At 35.8% G+C, this 18,729-nt stretch overlaps 2 protein-coding genes across 7 annotated transcripts in view; one reads left to right on the forward strand and one right to left on the reverse strand.

The window, feature by feature from the left end:
• LOC112452462 (GATA-binding factor A-like) overlaps positions 1 to 15,671 on the forward strand; it is a 49,599-nt gene extending 33,928 nt beyond the window's left edge. Inside the window, exons 2-10 of one of the 3 annotated variants that reach the window (XM_025012689.1) lie at positions 6,599 to 6,813; positions 6,897 to 7,156; positions 8,854 to 9,026; positions 9,403 to 9,667; positions 13,078 to 13,218; positions 13,349 to 13,444; positions 14,600 to 14,863; positions 15,003 to 15,311; positions 15,439 to 15,671. In XM_025012689.1, the coding sequence (XP_024868457.1) occupies positions 6,626 to 6,813; positions 6,897 to 7,156; positions 8,854 to 9,026; positions 9,403 to 9,667; positions 13,078 to 13,218; positions 13,349 to 13,444; positions 14,600 to 14,863; positions 15,003 to 15,311; positions 15,439 to 15,671 (1,929 nt within the window). In that variant the 5' untranslated portion in view covers positions 6,599 to 6,625. Of the gene's footprint in view, positions 1 to 6,598; positions 6,814 to 6,896; positions 7,157 to 8,853; positions 9,027 to 9,387; positions 9,668 to 9,994; positions 12,154 to 13,077; positions 13,219 to 13,348; positions 13,445 to 14,599; positions 14,864 to 15,002; positions 15,312 to 15,438 lie in introns of those variants that run through there. The other 2 variants (XM_025012687.1, XM_025012688.1) reach the window with 2 other exon arrangements.
• LOC112452470 overlaps positions 1 to 17,686 on the reverse strand; it is an 89,720-nt gene extending 72,034 nt beyond the window's left edge. For all 4 annotated transcript variants that reach the window (XR_003040504.1, XM_025012700.1, XM_025012699.1 and 1 more), the window contains exon 1: positions 17,440 to 17,686. The gene's annotated coding sequence lies outside the window, so the exon portion shown is untranslated. The remainder of the gene's footprint in view (positions 1 to 17,439) is intronic.
• Positions 17,687 to 18,729: the final 1,043 nt, after the last annotated feature.

Here is an 18,729-nt window from a genome sequence, read left to right on the forward strand (position 1 = left end):
AGTAACTTTGATTCTTTCTTTCTTTTTCTCACAAGTATCGAGTATCGTTAATTGATAATTCAGTTGCGAAAAAGAAAATAGGCAATGATGCTAGATGATACGTATCGAACAAAAAAATGAATGTGCTCAGTATATATCGTTAAATTATGTGTATAACAATTATATTTAGTAACCTCTTTACTTAATTTGCCATACTTATACTTCAGCATGGCATCAACGGCTATATAATAATTTAATATCGAAAAAGTATTTCTCTCGGTAATTTATTAATTCGGTTAATATTATAGTATTGATTTACTATTCATGTAAATTATTTCAATTGCATTTGCGATTAGTGCCGTCTGCTTGCGCTAAATTTCTCGTAAAATATACATATCCAATGTTTTTAATGGATGGTATTACTTTAGAAAACGACAGATGAATCGAGATACAATGACCACTGGTAAATGTCATACAAATGCAATCGTATCATCGTATAAATACGCGTAATTTATATTAATGAAGAGTACACGGCGTTTATCGTGGAAACAAAACAACGTTGACGAGTCACTCGCGTTTGGTAACTTGTAACCACTTTGTAAGTTAGAGCGACGCGACGGCGCGGCGTGTAATTTGTAAGCCGTGGACAGAATTATTACTTATTGAAGTAATGTTAATCTGACGTCGTAAATCATAATCATATTAATAATAGCAATAATACGAGAGTGCCATATTCGCGGCCGATATAATTATAGTGTTATTATCAACGTAATAAACATGCGTGTGCATATAACATGCGCGCACACCGTTGCGTGTAGATATAACAAACTCGCGTAATCGTATTTCTACGTGCGAGAGATTTAAACATATTCTTAAATATAACCGAGAAAGAGAAAGAGAGAGAGCTTGTTTTTCTATCTTTACCGCCATAACAACGTGATAAATAGAGTTGTACATTGAATACATAACTCTTAAACAGTTGTTCGATTACCTTAAGAACTTTTAATGGACAAAACCTTTAAGAAATTTGTTTTTACCTTTTTTATCTAGAAACAACACCGCTTTCGTTTATGGAACATAAATTAGAACTCTTTATTTTACTTTACACACTATTATTCCGATTAACTCAAATATAATTTTTTTAACTACAGTGTTAACTATATATACTCGGACGAAAACGTTCGAAGAATCATGCAACGCGCGAAATAATGAATTAGTTTTCATCGCATGACATGCCTATGGCTTTTCACGCCGATCATTCCGCGTAGTTTAATGAAAAATAAAATGTCCGACGGAAGATTGATATTTCGAAAATCTCAGTTCTTATATCACGTAAATGAGAATCACGATAATGATCGAAAAAAATTCATCATTAGATATCGATCGCGAATCAACTTACTTATTTGTAAAGTTTACAATAAAAACAACACAACTCTTTGAATAGGCGATGTTTATGAATCAGTATAGTATAAACGAAATGTTTTATCAATACCGTTATATAAGCGTGCAAGAAACATAGCGTGCAATAAATTATTTTAATGAGTAACACAAAACAGTCTAATATTTTGTATTAATGCATTGTCAATAAAGAAATTTGTTTATATTTTATCTATTGTCATCGAAATACGAGAATAAATTGATTTTGGCACGTTTATAAGATTGCAAGCTTTTTCCTCAGCACGTTATCAAGTGATATCAAAATGACTCTGATGTCGATAAGTTATGCTAATTTTATTACAGTCATTATAGTCGTGTGTGATATACGTGTTTTTCTATCGCAAATTGAGATAAACTGCGTTGCCACTTGTTACGCTTCGTCAAGAAATGTAACGTCATTAATACCAATTAAAAGTCAATATTATCCAGTAGTTAGAAAAAAAATTCAAATTGCTAGAATAGCGGATTACGCTATCAGTCGGATCCATTCGAGCGCTGATGAAGGATTATTTATCATATAAACTGTCATGCATCGTTTTAATGTATCTATGCTTTTGACAGTCATTAATACAAGTTGATAAGATAAATTTGTACTCATCAAAAGAATTATCTGTGGCATTAACAACCTATTAAATAAAATTATGAAAAAAAAATAATGAGACTCTTTCCCTCAGACCAATAATTATGAATTATGATTCTCGAAATCATGATTTTCTAAACACCAATTAATTTCTAAATTCTAATAATTGATAAATTAAGAAAAAATAGGCTGCAAAAATAAACATTAAAAGATTGGTTCTATTTCAAATTGTAAGAATTCTGATTCATATTAAGCTACGAAAGTTTGGTTTCCAAAAACTTTATAGAAAATTATGATTTTGCAAAATGATAAAGATGTATTGAGCAAATGCTATTATCGTTATTAACACAATTATGCACACTGATACATACATATGATTACATATCATAAGTACAAATTAATATACTACAAATTACAGCTATAGCAATTAAGCATGTTATATTTAATTAATGTTAGAAATTAAATTAAATTATCGTCGTCAGAATACTCTGACTAATTCTTTCAATATCGATAATAGTATCTATTTAATAGCTCGCGAATATGATGTAACAATAATATCCGTTCTAATTTATTTTGCCATGAAATCATCATCATGATTCATTATAATCTTAATTGTTTTCGAAATTATTTCTATTTTTTTTTTCTAAGAAAAAGATGTACTATATTCCTTCCTCTTAAATCTCGCATTAGAGAAATCAATCTAAATTCTAAACATTAATTTAATCTGAATAAAATTACGAATAAAGCTAGCCTTCTTTTAAGAAAAAACCTAAACTTTTTATTTCCTGAGAGTGTAATCTTTTAATATATGAGATAAAAATAAACAAGTTATAGTATCATAATTAATTTTTTGTCTGAACATGAACAATTCGTGAAGTTTGTACAATTCTTTGTACAAACCTTATTTTTATTTCAATTGGAAGTGGATTTTTATTTCTAGCACTACTAAAACCTATGATAGTCTGATCCGATGGATCACTATTTACTTCGCTATAGGGCAGATCGCATAACGCGGTTGCATGCACTTACTTATGCACCACATCGGTATGAGCTTAATACACATGCACATCAACTGCACACATGCGACGAAAACTTTGGTCCCGCCTACACGGGGTATATTTGTGACCGCGATGGCCGCTATCGGTATCTCCGATTCAACGGTCGGAGCCGAGCGATGAAGGTGGAGACGCGTCTGCGCGTCTCCGTGCCTCTCTCTTTCTCTCGCAATGCCTTTATTCGCTGAACAACACCTCTCTTTCTCCGATGTGTAGACTATCATTTGATCCCCGCCACGGTACACACGGCGAAATCCCCTCTTTAAGACCTGCGCGTTTCTTTCTCTCCGTTTTCTCTCCTCTGACTCCTCGCGTCATACCTTCATGAGCTCCCTACTCTCGACACGCGACACGACGTGTTCAACTTTGTGCGTTAAACGGATTTGGCGAATAACCTCTTGTAAAATTTAATAAATCGTATTTATTTTAATTTCTAATTTTTATTTAAATCATTCAAATAAACGTCCATATCAAATAATCAAATTTTAGTTACTCCATCGTCGCTCGATGCCTCCTTAGCCACTTTTATAAGATTTGTTGCACAACAAACATGCATGGTTCATTATGATCGCGCGATATTTTGTACGGCATTCCCGAGATGTGATTGTTAAAACACAATAATTGTGCGACATTTTATACAACACTTCCAATCGGACGTGCTTGAAAATTTACAACAGCTTTCCTATTGTGTGAGAAAAGTTCTCCAAATACTGAGCCGTCCCACCATATCATTGTACCCACGCGAGAGAATTAGTAAAATTTTTTTATTCAATGTATCACAAATTGATTATTAATTAATAATCGAATTATGACGACTCTCCACTTAAATTTCAATCTGAATTATTACTCACACTGTGCATTGCTCCACTTTTTAAACTAAAAATTATAGGAGAAATTACAATTTAATCGACGACAAATTCAAATATAAATCGCATAAAAATAGTAATCTTTCTATATTTATAATGTTATGATCAAAGCCCGAAATGCGGTCAATTCTAGGATTAACTAACCAATTCTGCCGACCGACCAAGCGTCTTGGTCAAAATTTTGTAATTTTCTGATATGTGTGTATAAACATATGTGTGTACACAAATAGGCCTCTCCCGCATAAAAAAAATAATCTAACTCCCAGCCTATCCCTAGAAACTGCTTTAATCAAGACGCTTGGTTATTCCGCAGAATTGACCATTCATTCCGCAGAATTGACCAGTCAATGCTAGGAAAGCCGCATTTCAAGATTTGACCATAACATGCACAACACTCGTACTCAACTGACCGTCGCAAAAATAAACGTCAAGATCGTGTTTGTTATCGCCAGTGATTTGCTACCCACGAAATATTCCACGTATTGTAAAGTAACTGCCAAATAATATTCTATAATCGAATATTCTCTTATTGTCTGCATTTTAATAATTAAATTGTCGTCGCGCATTTCGCGTTTTATCGTAATAATAAATTGGATAAGGTATGCGAATTATAATTCTTTCTATACAAATCAGAATTTTTCTTACTTTTCAATTTCTTTCTTTTCTCTTTTTTTTGCGCAAATGAATTTCGGTACACCTCCATTTTCATATATGCCTATGTTATTTGCTCATCGCTCCTTTCGAAGACTGATTCCTGCATCCGTCGCGGAGAACCGAATCATAGAACATGCCAACCATGGCGGTATTACAATCGCTTCCTTGGAAAAAACATATCCGAGACAATAGTTGTGGGCGGCAAGATGTGTGAGAATTTAATATCAATTACCCTGTTGCCTGAATTATTTCGCGTTTAGGGATGCTTGAATTTTATCGATACTTTTGTTCATTCGGATTATCATTTGTCCAACCAAACGTTGCAAATATTATATATCGACACATATATATATATATATATATATTTTTTTTTATTAGTTATTATTAATATATATTACCAATATTATTTATTTTCTTTGGGAATACTAATAACTCGCCGTTTCAATTAAGAAAGAATGATAATAAATTAACAAAAATATTGAAGAATAGATATGTAAAAATATATAAATTAGAGAAAGAGAGGAATTTTAAGTATTTCGTTTCTGTCAGGATGAGAAGCTGTCGTGATCATAAACATATCTTACATTTAGCTGATGATATTCATTTTCTCTCAGTTTTGCAGTACAAAACGCGCCATGTTCTATGCATCGCGTTCAAAAGGGCTGCATAGATATGGTGAGGTTGCGCGTATTCTTAAGGAGATGCGTATCCTAACAATGAGACGCGTGGGCGGCACAGGATTCACGTACCAAAATGGATACGGTGTGCAAGAGATACCGAGCCAATGTATCGAGCCAAGTATACTATTTTCATTTCTAACAATACCGCGAGATAAGTTTTTGACGCGCGCAATAGCGCTGGTATTAGTAAATATCATGAAATATTGTGTAATTCATATTGCATAATTAAATAAAATCGCGTAACACGCGTGTGAAAATTGCCTTTCAACTATAATTGCCAATTGTCGCAAGTAAGGGGCTTATCGTATATTCGTTCAATTATCTCGATTGCAATATGAAAAATTAGAAAAAAAATCGATTTAACACTTGTATCGTCTTATGGTGATAAGAAATCTAGATATATTCAATTAAATTTCAAAAATGCTGCGATTGAAAACGTTATCTAAATCGATCAGAGTAGAGAGAATACTTGCCAAATTTACAATTTATTTGTTTAGCGAAATATACGCGTGTCATATACATATATGTATATAAACACGGCCAGAAAATATCTATTTCACGTCCGCGTCGCAGACAAAGCTGAATACCTTTTCAGTCAACGTTCCCTCATTGCCTGTCGTAATAAATTTTACTCGAAATTTAAAAGGCGCTACTCGATCATGTGTTATGTAAATCGAAGAACTTGTAGTTTCCCGATTTACGACCACAAAAGTTTCTTTGCACAGACAGACAAGACGACAATCACAACATGAAGAGGCCCGACGGCGATCATGCATGACAGGATTCGGCGGTTTATTCACGACCATCCTTGGTCTCATGGGCGGCCTATGCCGCATTTACTCGTCGTCTTACATGACGCTCGGCGGGATCTCAATATGCACGGCCGGTTATCGGCTTTAAAGGGATCATTAACATTATCTGCTACAGGATGTATTATTGCCGCTTCCATATTACCGACGTAACGATATATCTTTCCGTGGTAGCAAAATGAGATTGTCGGCGGCAAACCTTTAGCACGCAAAGTACTCGCCGCCATACTTTGCGCTTTTGCACTTGTATTTCGTATTGTCGGCATCGAATAAAGGGATTACTTTCATGTAAAATTAAGGAAAGTTTTGCATCATTGCTGCTTCATTATAAAGATGAGTAATTATAATTTATATATTATTGAAATACGCGAATCACAATCAATTGTGATTATTAAAAATCTTACGATACTTAAAACTGAACAAAATTACACAACTCGCCGAGAATACAATATACCTGCAATCTGTGTAATTACGCGAATTAGAAAGCTTCAAATGGAGATAATATATTGTTAATTTTCGATATTTTCATTTTCGGCAGATGCCACGGTGGTAGCTCTCGAGGAGGATGTTCCACGGGGGCGGAAGTGGCGGGTACGGCGCAAGTTCCGATTACCAGCAGCAGTCCCAGCAGCAGCAGCAACACGGGCAGCAGCTTCAGGCGCCCGTCTACGTTCCGTCGTCCAGGCCGGCGATTCCATCCGCAGCTACGGCAGCGCAATATCACTCTTTCCCTACTTCGCCTTCGCCCGCATGGTACAACGACCTTTGAAAGATCATACGTGCGTCACATACGTGTTTGAGAGAACTAAACGTGAAATATGCTTGATCCTTTGAAGGGAAAAGACAGCGTCCTGGCAACACGGAGTGGAAACGTATGCGGCGCATCACGCGCTCGCTGGACACACGAGCGGTACCGCGGCAGCGATGGGTCCGCACGCTGGGCCTGGCCATCCGCATGCGGGACATCCGCACGCGGCGCATCCTCATTCAACCCTCGCTGCAGCCGCGGCTGCACCGTTCTATGCGCAGAACGTCGCGATGATGTCTTCGTGGCGTGCCTATGACGGCACCGGCTTTCAACGTGCATCGCCTTATGGTTCGTGGTACATTTTTAATACGATTTTTAATACAGATGTGCTCTTTACACATATCTGTCATGTGAGCCTGCTATTTTAACCCGTAAACAGTAAAATCACGGTGCGGCAAAAGTATTTATGTGAGATATAAGAAATTCTTGTGCTAACGTTTCAGCAGATATCATGGTAATAACAGTTTACGCATCACACAGCTTCTGCACATCGAATAAATAAAATATGATAGAATTAAATAATATCAGTATCAGATATTTCTGAAATGAGAATGAGGAAAGCTACTGAAACGGTCATCTTGAAAAAATTATTCAATATTAAACATCGAAGTTAATGAATTTTCTTAAATATTAAACAATACTAATTCGACAAACATCAATAATTTATATCGGTGTGATTATATTAAGTAATATTATATTATAGGCGTTACGTTATCTTTATTGACTGCAACGTAAAAATAAAAATATCACTAATGTAGCTGGATTTCATTATAGCTTTCCCTGCCATACTTTAAATTTGCTTGCGATGGCGCGTGAAAACGGAGGTGCTCATATCGCTTTTCGTTGGCGTGCATCACGCGTAAAGTCGCAATGATAAATAAACAAAAGTTATGAGAACTACCCGTATGCCGCGGTGATAAGATATGTAGGCATGCAATTTCCTATGGTGCCGATTAGTTTATCGAAACCGCAGACGATATCACGAACGGAGTTCGCGAGGGCGTACCCATGAAATTCTCAAGCGGAGTGTGTGTTTTTGTGGTGCAACTTAAAACCTTCTGGTGATCAATTTTTTATTTTCATATCATTGACGGCATCGAGAGACGAGGGCTTTCTAATCGAAACTTTCTAGCTGCATAGGAATCATGCACCAGGAATCGGAACCGCTTGACAAAATTATCTCATTTAACTCTTTATAAAATTTTATAGCTAGATATCATTCGTTGTGAGCTATGAACCTTTCAACGATACACGACAATAAAATATCATATTAACGCGCGTGAAAAGAAGCATTTGACTTCGTGATTAACGCTGACTTCGTGACAGCACCGCCCGAAAGAAAAACGCTGCGCTGAGGTCGAAGAGAAAGAAGCTACTTTCCTTCGCGGATGCTATTCGCCGCCGTGCATACGGCGGGCCATGTGCGATGGATAAGTGATAGCGGTACCTTTGAAGTGAGCCGGGTCGATCCCGCGGTCAAGTGTTTTACAGCGTACCGACGGGGAATCGGTTCAGAAAGCTAGCGCGGGCGGATGCTTCCTCTGAACAGTGCAGGAACAGCCGGTCGTCGCGCATTCTCATGCTTTGCCGTCTAACTTTAAATTTAAATCCCGCTACGGGCGTCTAGATAAAACGTAAAGAACGGTCTTATCAGTTCGTTCGGATAAAGCCGATCTTGGATTTTCATGCGAAACGAATAGAATGTCATGTGACACGTGAAGAGAAACTTGGAGAAGTTTACAGTGGAGTTAACATCATCAGAAGTAAAATGAGATTTAAATCTCTTATTTTCCGTGACTTAATGCTTTTAAATTTTCTTTAATCATAGGATGTGCATCGTTAATTGAAGGATGTTCTTGTTGTATTGTTGTTTCAGAATGTAGAATATATATAGAAAACTAATCAGTTTTTATCTCTGGTGCATAAATCACAACAAGCGTTAAAACAAAAATAAATTAATCGATCGAATATGAAAATGATTACAGACACCGCGATGGATTTCCAGTTTGGCGAGGGTCGCGAGTGCGTGAATTGCGGCGCGATATCGACGCCGCTCTGGCGAAGAGACGGCACTGGCCATTATCTTTGCAATGCTTGCGGACTTTATCATAAGATGAACGGCATGAATAGGCCGCTCATTAAGCCCTCAAAACGCCTGGTAAGTTCATCCACAAATGATCATAATAAAATTTCACCAATATATCTATACGTATATTTATTTTGCAAAGAGCCGTCTTTCTACGTCGCGAAAAAGTCACATGATGTATTGTATCCGCGAAAGAACTGACTTTTAACACTAATTTCTAATATATGAAAATGTTTCATTGTGTGACCTACCGGGATTTACAAATACTTTCATATATTAAGTTGTTTCACATTTATAATTCACATTTATTAATCTTTTATGAACGTCTCTTAAAAGAGATCTGTTTCATTCTTCTAAGAATATATCATTTAATCACGATAATTGCATTCGCATAACAATTGAATCATTTTGACATGCGTTACAAATGGGACAGATGTCGGAATTTCAGACCGCGACGAGGCGACTCGGGCTGTGCTGCACAAACTGTGGCACCCGCACCACCACTTTGTGGAGGCGCAACAACGAGGGCGAGCCAGTGTGCAACGCTTGTGGGTTATACTTCAAATTGCATGGGGTCAATAGACCGCTAGCCATGCGGAAGGATGGTATACAAACAAGGAAGAGAAAACCGAAAAAGACCCCAGAGCAGAATGCTAGATCGTCCCAGGGAGACCATGAATCCACTGCCTCGACTACATCCTCTCCTTCCACAGGTTCGTAAACGTTAAAATTGTCTTTTGTCTTACGTGACAGATATGTACAAAATATAAAAATATAAAACTCTAAAATAGATAATAAATCGCTTCTTGTGTTTTAATACATAAGAAGCGATAACTGTAATAATTTCGATTTTACATAATTCATCATTCATAATATCAAAAATTTACTCTTCAAGTTTAAATTACAGTTATTACATATCTATTAATAAAAATAATTTTTCTCTTATATCTTGTACTTATTTATGTATAGTCTTGTCCGATTTCTTCATTTTATTATATTTACAATGGTTTATTCTTAATGTCATGATTATTTCTCTACAGATTTGAAGAACAATCAACAACAGCAGCAACAACAGCAGCAGCATCAAATCGAGGTGCCAAAGTCATCGGGCTCGTCGACATCGACCGATAGACCCGTTTACCTCGGACATACTTCTCTCCTGGCCACCGGAAGTGTACCTGCTGTGAAAACGGAACCGCGGAGCTGCGACGGCATCGTTGGTCAGCCGTACTCATCATATTATCAACATCCTCATCAACTCGCTGTCACCAGTGAACATCAGCAACAGAGCTATTATGGCACTCAAGAGGCGTCCTATCATCATCAACATCATGTTACTGCAGCAGCGAAATTACTCGCGTCCTCGTAATTGTTTAGCAATTGAAGTTCGTTCGCTAGAATCGTCTTGAAAATAAATTCAGACGTATTGAAAGACGAAGAAAACCTTTCCGCAGTATTCAAGAAATCGCCGAGAAACTTATATGAAAGAAGATCGTAAAATTTCTAATAACAATTTAGAATTGAAAATTGTGGATTGAAACTTAATCCGATTATTTGGAAAAAGAACAAGAGAGAGAATAACAAAATTAACGGTCAAAAAACTTCTTTGACAAGTGTGTGAAAGAAGAATTCTTCTACAACATGGGACTAGTCAGTGACGTGCAAATTGTTTTAAAATTAAAAGAAAAAATTTCATTCTTCGTGATAGAAGCTGAAATATTGTGAATCCAAGAAAAGGATACCATTTCTCGAAAAAATAAATTTTCGAGAAAGTGACTATCTCACACAGAAATCTATGCGCGAACGCTTTAATGTATAATAAAATGATTTGAAGAAACGAAATATCTCATCGATGTGTCTTAAAAAACTTTGATTTTAAACGTGTCGTTAATAAGGTGAGGAGAACTGGATCTCTAGTCAATGACAGGGATTTATATAAAAGTTATGAAAGACGACGCGTATTGAAAATCATTTTACTAGCAGGGATAATAATTGGAATCGCGAGAAAATGGGACAAAACTATAAAATGCTAATGAGACACAGCACATTTCTATATTTAACTTCTTGCGTTTGAATATCCGATACATGTAAATAGCTGAGTTATAATATAATTAGTGCGAAAGTGCTTCCTGGTTTGACAAAAGCGCAAAGATACTTAATAAAAATGACGGATTATTGGCAAGGCTCGTGTGCAACAAATAGAAATATAATTACTGCATTTGAAAAACAATAAAACGTCGCACTTATCACGCTACTTTTTAGTTTTCTAATCAGATAATAACAGTTCGACTTCAACTAATTAGAATTAAAAGAAAAAGAACGGAACTTTTGTTATTTAAATGTTGAATTAATATTTTTAATATTTATGCCGATTATCCTACAATTTTTTTTGTTACACAGCAAATGCACGCGAAACCAGAGTACTTAATTGTAAATAATCTTCAGAAACTATTGCAATATTAAGAATAGATAAACTCTTTCGGCCTCGACGATTTCATTGCTTTATTTACTGCCATATACTAGATTAGAACATTTACTCTCCATGATTGCTTGAAATAAGTGTTGAATCATTTTGCATGAAATGTTTTTTTTAAATGGCCAAAAAAGGTATACTTTTTATTTTTCGTACTTGATTATTTTATCAGCAAGCATTAATAAGCATTAAATTTATAATTATAACAAATAAGCAAAATAAGTGCAAATTTTTTATTTTAGTGGATGAAATTAATCTCTCGAGGCACGAATATAACATTATTAGATTTAGCCATAAACCTTGCACGAATATAATAATGATTCACTTCAAAAGATAAATAGGAGAAGTCTGATGAGCCATTCTTATAATTTATTGACTCAAACCGTTGGCTGTTGCCACGGTTTTTTGAAGAATATATTTAGTTAACGTTAATCAAAAATGAATCTTTGTGTATAGTTCCTCTGTAACTCTACTTTTGCAATGCGCAATAAATAATTTTACTCATCAATTAAGATGACAGAGAAGTTGCGTTTCTTTCTTCGAGTTAAAGAAAGAAAGATCCTATTCGAAATAATATGGTGAAAACTTAATGCTGAATGAGGGATAAATCAATCATATTGCATTTCTTTAGTTCATTAAAATTCCCGCAATAATAGCGATGTTATAGGATAACTTAGAATTATCCTTTAAACTTTTGTACATGGGCAAATAAATTATTGTATAATATGCAATTGATGTTGATATGAAGTACCTTATATAACAACGATGCACATGCTATTTATAAAGTCAGATGCTTTTCTACCTATAATATCTTTCTAATATCTATATCGCCAATAAATAAAAGAAATTAAAATTTTTTTGTTGAATAAAATTCAGGACAGTTATAATATACACGGAAATAAGAAATTAAACTGTCAAGTTTTATTTAGCATATTTTTTATGTATCCTCCAAGCATCAAAATATTGTAAATTTAAAAAAAATAAAATCTTTTCTAATAAAGAGATTGCAATTTTACCTCTACAAAAAATGTTTTAGATTATTGAATATCGCTGCGCTTTTTTTTCTTACAAAATTTGAAATATTATAATTATTATTTTCCTTTTTATCGTGCCAAAGAATACTGTCTTTAGTCTGGAATAATTTCACGATCGAACAATGGTGTCACGCTCGATCAGCCTATCGCAAATATTATTCTTTCGCGTTTTGACGTTTGAAGTGACATATCGAACAAATCCAACTTACCTCCGTCCATTTCCACCACCAACGAGTTAAGCCTCCCTCAAACAGGGGTGCTTTCCACGCCGTGGACAGAGTTTGTCTTCGTTCGCGAGCCCGGTCGGACACGATCACTTTGATCATTGCACGGACATCGTGCGATTCATATTCAAATTACGAAAACGTTTCAATTACGTGCCTGATTTACGTGATCTTGAACTTATTGCAGTGAAATAAAAAATGGGTAAATATCTGTTTTCACTTATTCAACCGCAGATAAAAATAACGCCATATATTTCGACCGTACGACTACGTGTAATAGGAACCGATTAAAAAATACGAATAACTTGCTCTTCGTAAAGTTCATTGTAACTTCTAAAGTTAATCTCAATATAAAATTCTTAGCTGATAAGCGATAACATTTCTCGTAATAGGAAGAACTCTGCCTACACCAGTGTCCTGTAAAGTATGTGGTGATCGATCATATGGAAAACATTACGGTGTTTATTGCTGCGATGGTTGCTCGTGTTTCTTTAAGAGATCCGTGCGTCGCGGCGCTCTGTTCACTTGCACAAGTTTGTACACTTTTAATAGAAGTAGTAAAATATACAGGACATTCTAGTATTAAAAGAATACTGCTAAGAGATGCTACGTAAATATTATGTCCTAATATCATATCAATAATGTGACCTTATAATCCTTCAGATAGTGACGGATCCTGCACCGTTGACAAAGCTAGACGAAATTGGTGTCCACATTGCCGTCTAAAGAAATGTTTCACCGTTGGGATGAATACAGCGGGTAGGTAAAATGTCTAATAACTTTAAAACAAAATTTCTTAATACTCTCTCTTTCTCTCTTAAATAGTAAATCAAATTTTAGCATTGTTTTAGAATTGACATAAAACAATGCTAATTAAAGATGTATTTTACATTTGCGTATAAAAATCGAGACATATTACTAATTATTTGTATTGCTTGCATAATTAAGTTTACAATCTAAACATCTTTTTGTTCCCTAAAAATTTACTATACGTGTGACTTTTTCGTAATCAAATAAATCTAATCTATTATATTTATTCTTCTTCTGAATAATAAGAATTAAATTAAATCGATATATCTTTTATAAAATCTCATACCGAACATAAAATCACCGCCGACAAGTAAACATAGCAAGGTGCTAACGAACTCAACGAAATGCAAACAATGGCGTGTGCTAGACACGTGCCTTCACCCTTAACACTATTCAGAAAAGTTAATTGACAGCGAAATTGTAATCTGGACAATCGATGTTAATCTAATGGTTAACTTATATTCTTTTATTTCACAAGATATATTTTAATTCGATATTTCTGACAAACTAATTGCGTTAAATAATGTTTCATTAATAAAAAATCTAAGAGTTTTAGGAGAAACTGAAAAAGACTAAATCTGTTATAAGTAACGAACACACAAACTGCGATAGCCATCTTTCATGGATAATCCTGTAAATAATTTAGTAGTAGCCATTGCTATAACGTGTCACGTAAAACGACATCGAGTGTCAACTTCGGTCGTCAGCGTCTTAAATACACAAAGCTTACTCTGTGATCGGAGAGCTAAAGCTATCCTACTATGTGGGATTGTTCAACTACACCATTGTTATATACACCTTCATATCGATTAATAAAAGCGCAAGTGTAAAATAAGATCATGTGATAAAATAAAAAAAATTATAAGTTTCACAAAATCTTTCAATTTTATAAAAAATATTATGTTCGTACGAGCTAATCTAAGCAGAGCATATTTATATTTTAAAACACGTTTAACAAATCTTTAATTGCTTATCTGTAGGAGATATTTATTTTACTTGTCTCAAAATCAATTGTAAAAATTGTTGGTATAAATCCAAATAAGGAATAGTTTTTATATTTTTTTACAAGATACTGTTGAATTTTTAAAGTAAATATTTTCACAGCGGTGCAAGAAGAACGAGGTCCGCGTACTCGAAATAATGAGCTCTCAAATCCTCATAATTCTAACATCACTTGGAAGCCTAGAGTCGATTCATCAACGACTTTTTGTGCACGCTTTAATAGCTCCGAGATATATTTGCCTTTCAAGAATCCCACATTGAACAATACTTTAATGATGAAGACGTTACGTGAGTCTGAAACCAGGGAAAATATTTTCGTTCCTGTCATGTCGCGCCATGCGCAGCCAACGAGGATCATATCGCCCGGTAATTATCTTTCCTTGGAATATTTAAGTTACTCAACTCTCGACAGAAGCTATCTAACCACTGCTGTATTCTGCTGTATTCTGTTATTGCGATATATATTGTTTACGATAATTAAATTGGATTTTATGTTGCATGCAAGGCACAGCCATACAGTACGAAATATCCGCGCAAATATTCCTGGCTGCTATTCGGAGTGCACGTCGTCATCGAGACTTTTCGATGCTAGATATGGAGGAGCAAAACAAGATTCTTCGTCGTGGATGGTCCGCTCTTTTCGTTTTACGTGCAGCCACGTGGCCGATTGATTTAATGAACGTACGAGGACAAGGTGCAACGAGTAACGACAGTGCTTCAGCCTGCATAATCGCAACGCGCACTGCGATTGCAAAATTGCAATTGGACGATGTCGAATTATGTATTTTAGACACGTTTGCGCTGTGTCGTCCCGGTAAATAAAAGTCAAACAGATATCGGCACATATATGCATAAGAGCCGTATAACTTTTCGATAATACATGCATAAAATTTGTCGACGATAAAAGTGCGATGATAGCGCAATATCGTTCTAAATTGCAGAGATCGCCGATACTACCAACGGTTTCCACGTAATGTCGCAAGCGAGAAATAACGCCGTGGAAGCTCTAATACGACATCTTCAACAGCGAGACGATCGTGAGAACAAATTGGCGAAAATTCTATTTGTCTTACCTCTTCTCACCGGATGTTGTTCTCGAGAACTGGCTGAGGAATTGTTCGCACCGATTATCGGCGATGCAGATCTCGAAAGAGTTATCGCGTCTGTGCGATAAATCTTTCGCAACAATAAAAATATTTAATCGATAATCGTACATTATTAGATCCATTATTTAATAGATATTAATCTGCATGATAAATCGTCAAGAATATGTACAATTAATAAATATGTAATGATCAGTAAAAAATACATAAATCACAATAGAGTGAATTAAAATAAAAGGTTGCTTGAGACGATGGATTCTCGTACTCATTTTCACTCTAATAAAAAAATAACACAATAGAGGTTCTCTTTCCTGTTTACGTTACTCGGAACATATATCCTGCTTATTATTTAGAAAAGGCACGATCGATCATAAAACGTTCTAATTTCTGTCGATAGAATTCAAAAAGATGTTGGAAAACACGTAACTTTCAAATGGGTGAAGATATCACGATACACGTACATTCTTTATCACGCGAGATTTATTCAGGAAGAAGCCGCGGTACATTATCGTTTATTGAGAATCAGATTGACGATCATGAGAAACTAATATCATTAAAATTTTTGCCAATACTATGACGATAGCTCCAGGTAAAAACTTGCGCGATTAATGATTTTATTGTTAAAGCTATAACACTTTGTAACGTTCATGGAGCCTGTAAAGATGTCATCATTACTTTGCAAATTGATACACATGGTAATAAAATTTTAGCTGTTACTCGTAAAGAATAACCATAAATCGCGGAATGAAGGTAATAAATGATGTTATAACATTCACAACACCTCTCATATATTCCTCGAAATATAAAACGTACTCTCTTTTATAGTTGATAATAAAATAAAAATCGTAAAAACTGTATGATTTAATACAACATATTTTCATGCATTGGTTTTATGAATGGTCGACACTTTAGTATATAAACCAACAGTTTTGTAGATTTATAATTTTGCTATTTTTTGTGGTCACGAATTAACGTCATTCTTTCTTCTTTTTTTTTTTTGCTAATGAATTCGCAAGACATGCTTCTTTATTTCTCATAATCTCTATTTTACAAAAAATTAATATTAAATTGTATCAGCTATGTAACGTATTGTCGAATGTATTAGCTGGATCGGAAAAGAGTTTCGTAGCAATAATTCCATTTTAAAACGCCTCGATCGAATGAACAACGTACTTTCTATTTCTTGCTAATAAATCTGCGAGACAAGAGCACGAAATGCGAGGCAATAGGCTCGTTTATGGAAAATTTTATAAGTAAAACGAATAATATTTAGATTTATGATTTATGCGTAATTACCGCGCTGCGAGAACAATCGCGAAGAAATTTTTACAAATGACAATTTAACGTAAATTTTCTGTAAAATAGAGGTTATGAGGAATAGGTAAAGAAGCACACGTATACAAATAAATTTGAAATATTTATGACGAATTACGTGCCTGCCTTCATTAACGAAAAACGCAATGTATTCGTGAACACACATTTCAGCTGTTCGCTCTCGATATTTATACGCTCGTTAAAGCAAGCTCGCTCGCTCTCGTTCGCGTTCGTTCGCGATCGCGACAAGCAAAAAAAGAACGTCAAATATGCAACCGTCCTCTTGAAACAGCTGATTATTAATTCCCGCACCGCACGTATAAATGAAAAGTTTACGCTACTTATTGAAGCGTCTTCCCATGCGATTCACTAATTCGGAGTAAAACACGAATTAGGCAGGAGGCAGAGGAGACGCGAATTTTGGGGGTTAGCGTCTCACTGCGACACGCGGAGCAACGATTTCTATCAAAATTCGGATGCATCTCGCTTCGAGAATCATTTGTTTCTCATGCACAATTGACTCACCGATCACGGAGCACTGCAGGAGACGAGGAGACCGGAGAGACCCGCCAAATCACAGCCGGCAGTCCAGTACGGCATTCAGCGTTCATCTGGTCCAGAGACGGCAATACGGCATTCCACTCGTTGCACTCGACACGAGAAGGGAGACGGAGTATTCGGCGTATGTTCAGCTTGCAACGCTCTGTAACCGAATTTCTTTTCGTTTAAGAGAAATCACGAGAAAGGAATTACACGATCGACAACGTCTCGCTCTCGCACCGACTCCGACCGGCCGAAGTACCGCAGTCAGGTGAGTCGTCGAACGCGATTGGTTCCCAGCGAGTCGAGCCTCCGAATCCGACCAATCACGTTCGACCGCTCCGAGCGGCCGCGGCGGCGCGGCGGTGCGCCGTATCAGATAACCAGGCACTCCAGGCAGCATTGAGCATACCAGGCGCGACCGTTGAATAAATCCGTCAACTTAAAAACAACACGTACGTACGTTCAAAGTCGGCCCGCGGCCTCGCCACTTGTTTTCGTCAACGCTCGGAGTATCGTTACGTACTTGCGAAAGTTACTCACAATCTCCCGAAGTCATTCTCCCGATGAATTTCACACAAGCGTCAAGTGTTCGTGCTTCGCGATTTCGTCGTTGGTAGCCGTGCGTCGTGCGTTTCGGAACGCGCTCCTTCCTACGACCTACGATTGGCACTCCTGCTTCTCGTTCCGCGGCGCGGGCTCGGGGCTACCGGCTACGCACAGTACGCACTCGGGCCATAGAGATATAAGAATAGAGTGCGCAAGCGAGCTGAAAAGGCGATAGAGGAATAGAAAGAGAACGCTGCATATGGGCCCCTGCTGTCTTTGTCTATGCGCGCATGTGCAGTGATGTGCAGGTCATGAAAGATTGTACATACCTCGGTATTCTCGGTTTTATCTCGTTCTATCTCTATGTCGTTTTTAGCTAACCTTCTTATTTAAGCAAAAACATTTTAAAATGACAAAGAAATGCTTGATATGTAAAACAGAAGCATCTCCTAATTCCAATTGTAGTTTTCACACGTAAGTACATATTAATATCTCTAACCTCAAAATTTAATTAATTTTTAATGGACAATAGCAAAACTGTATACTTTTATAAATATTTAATAATGTGCATTTGATATTATATTGTTTGTAGTAAAATTTTTATTTTTTTATTTTTTTATATTTTATTTTTTTGTGTTAAATAATAAGACTGATTTAAAAGATTTAATTTTTGTGTTAAAAAAATTAAATTTTTTAAACACAAAAATTAAATTTTTTTAACACAAA

The sequence above is a fragment of the Temnothorax curvispinosus genome, unplaced genomic scaffold, assembly GCF_003070985.1.
Source record: "Temnothorax curvispinosus isolate PA1 unplaced genomic scaffold, ASM307098v1 QBEX01003408.1, whole genome shotgun sequence".
NCBI lineage: Eukaryota > Metazoa > Arthropoda > Insecta > Hymenoptera > Formicidae > Temnothorax > Temnothorax curvispinosus.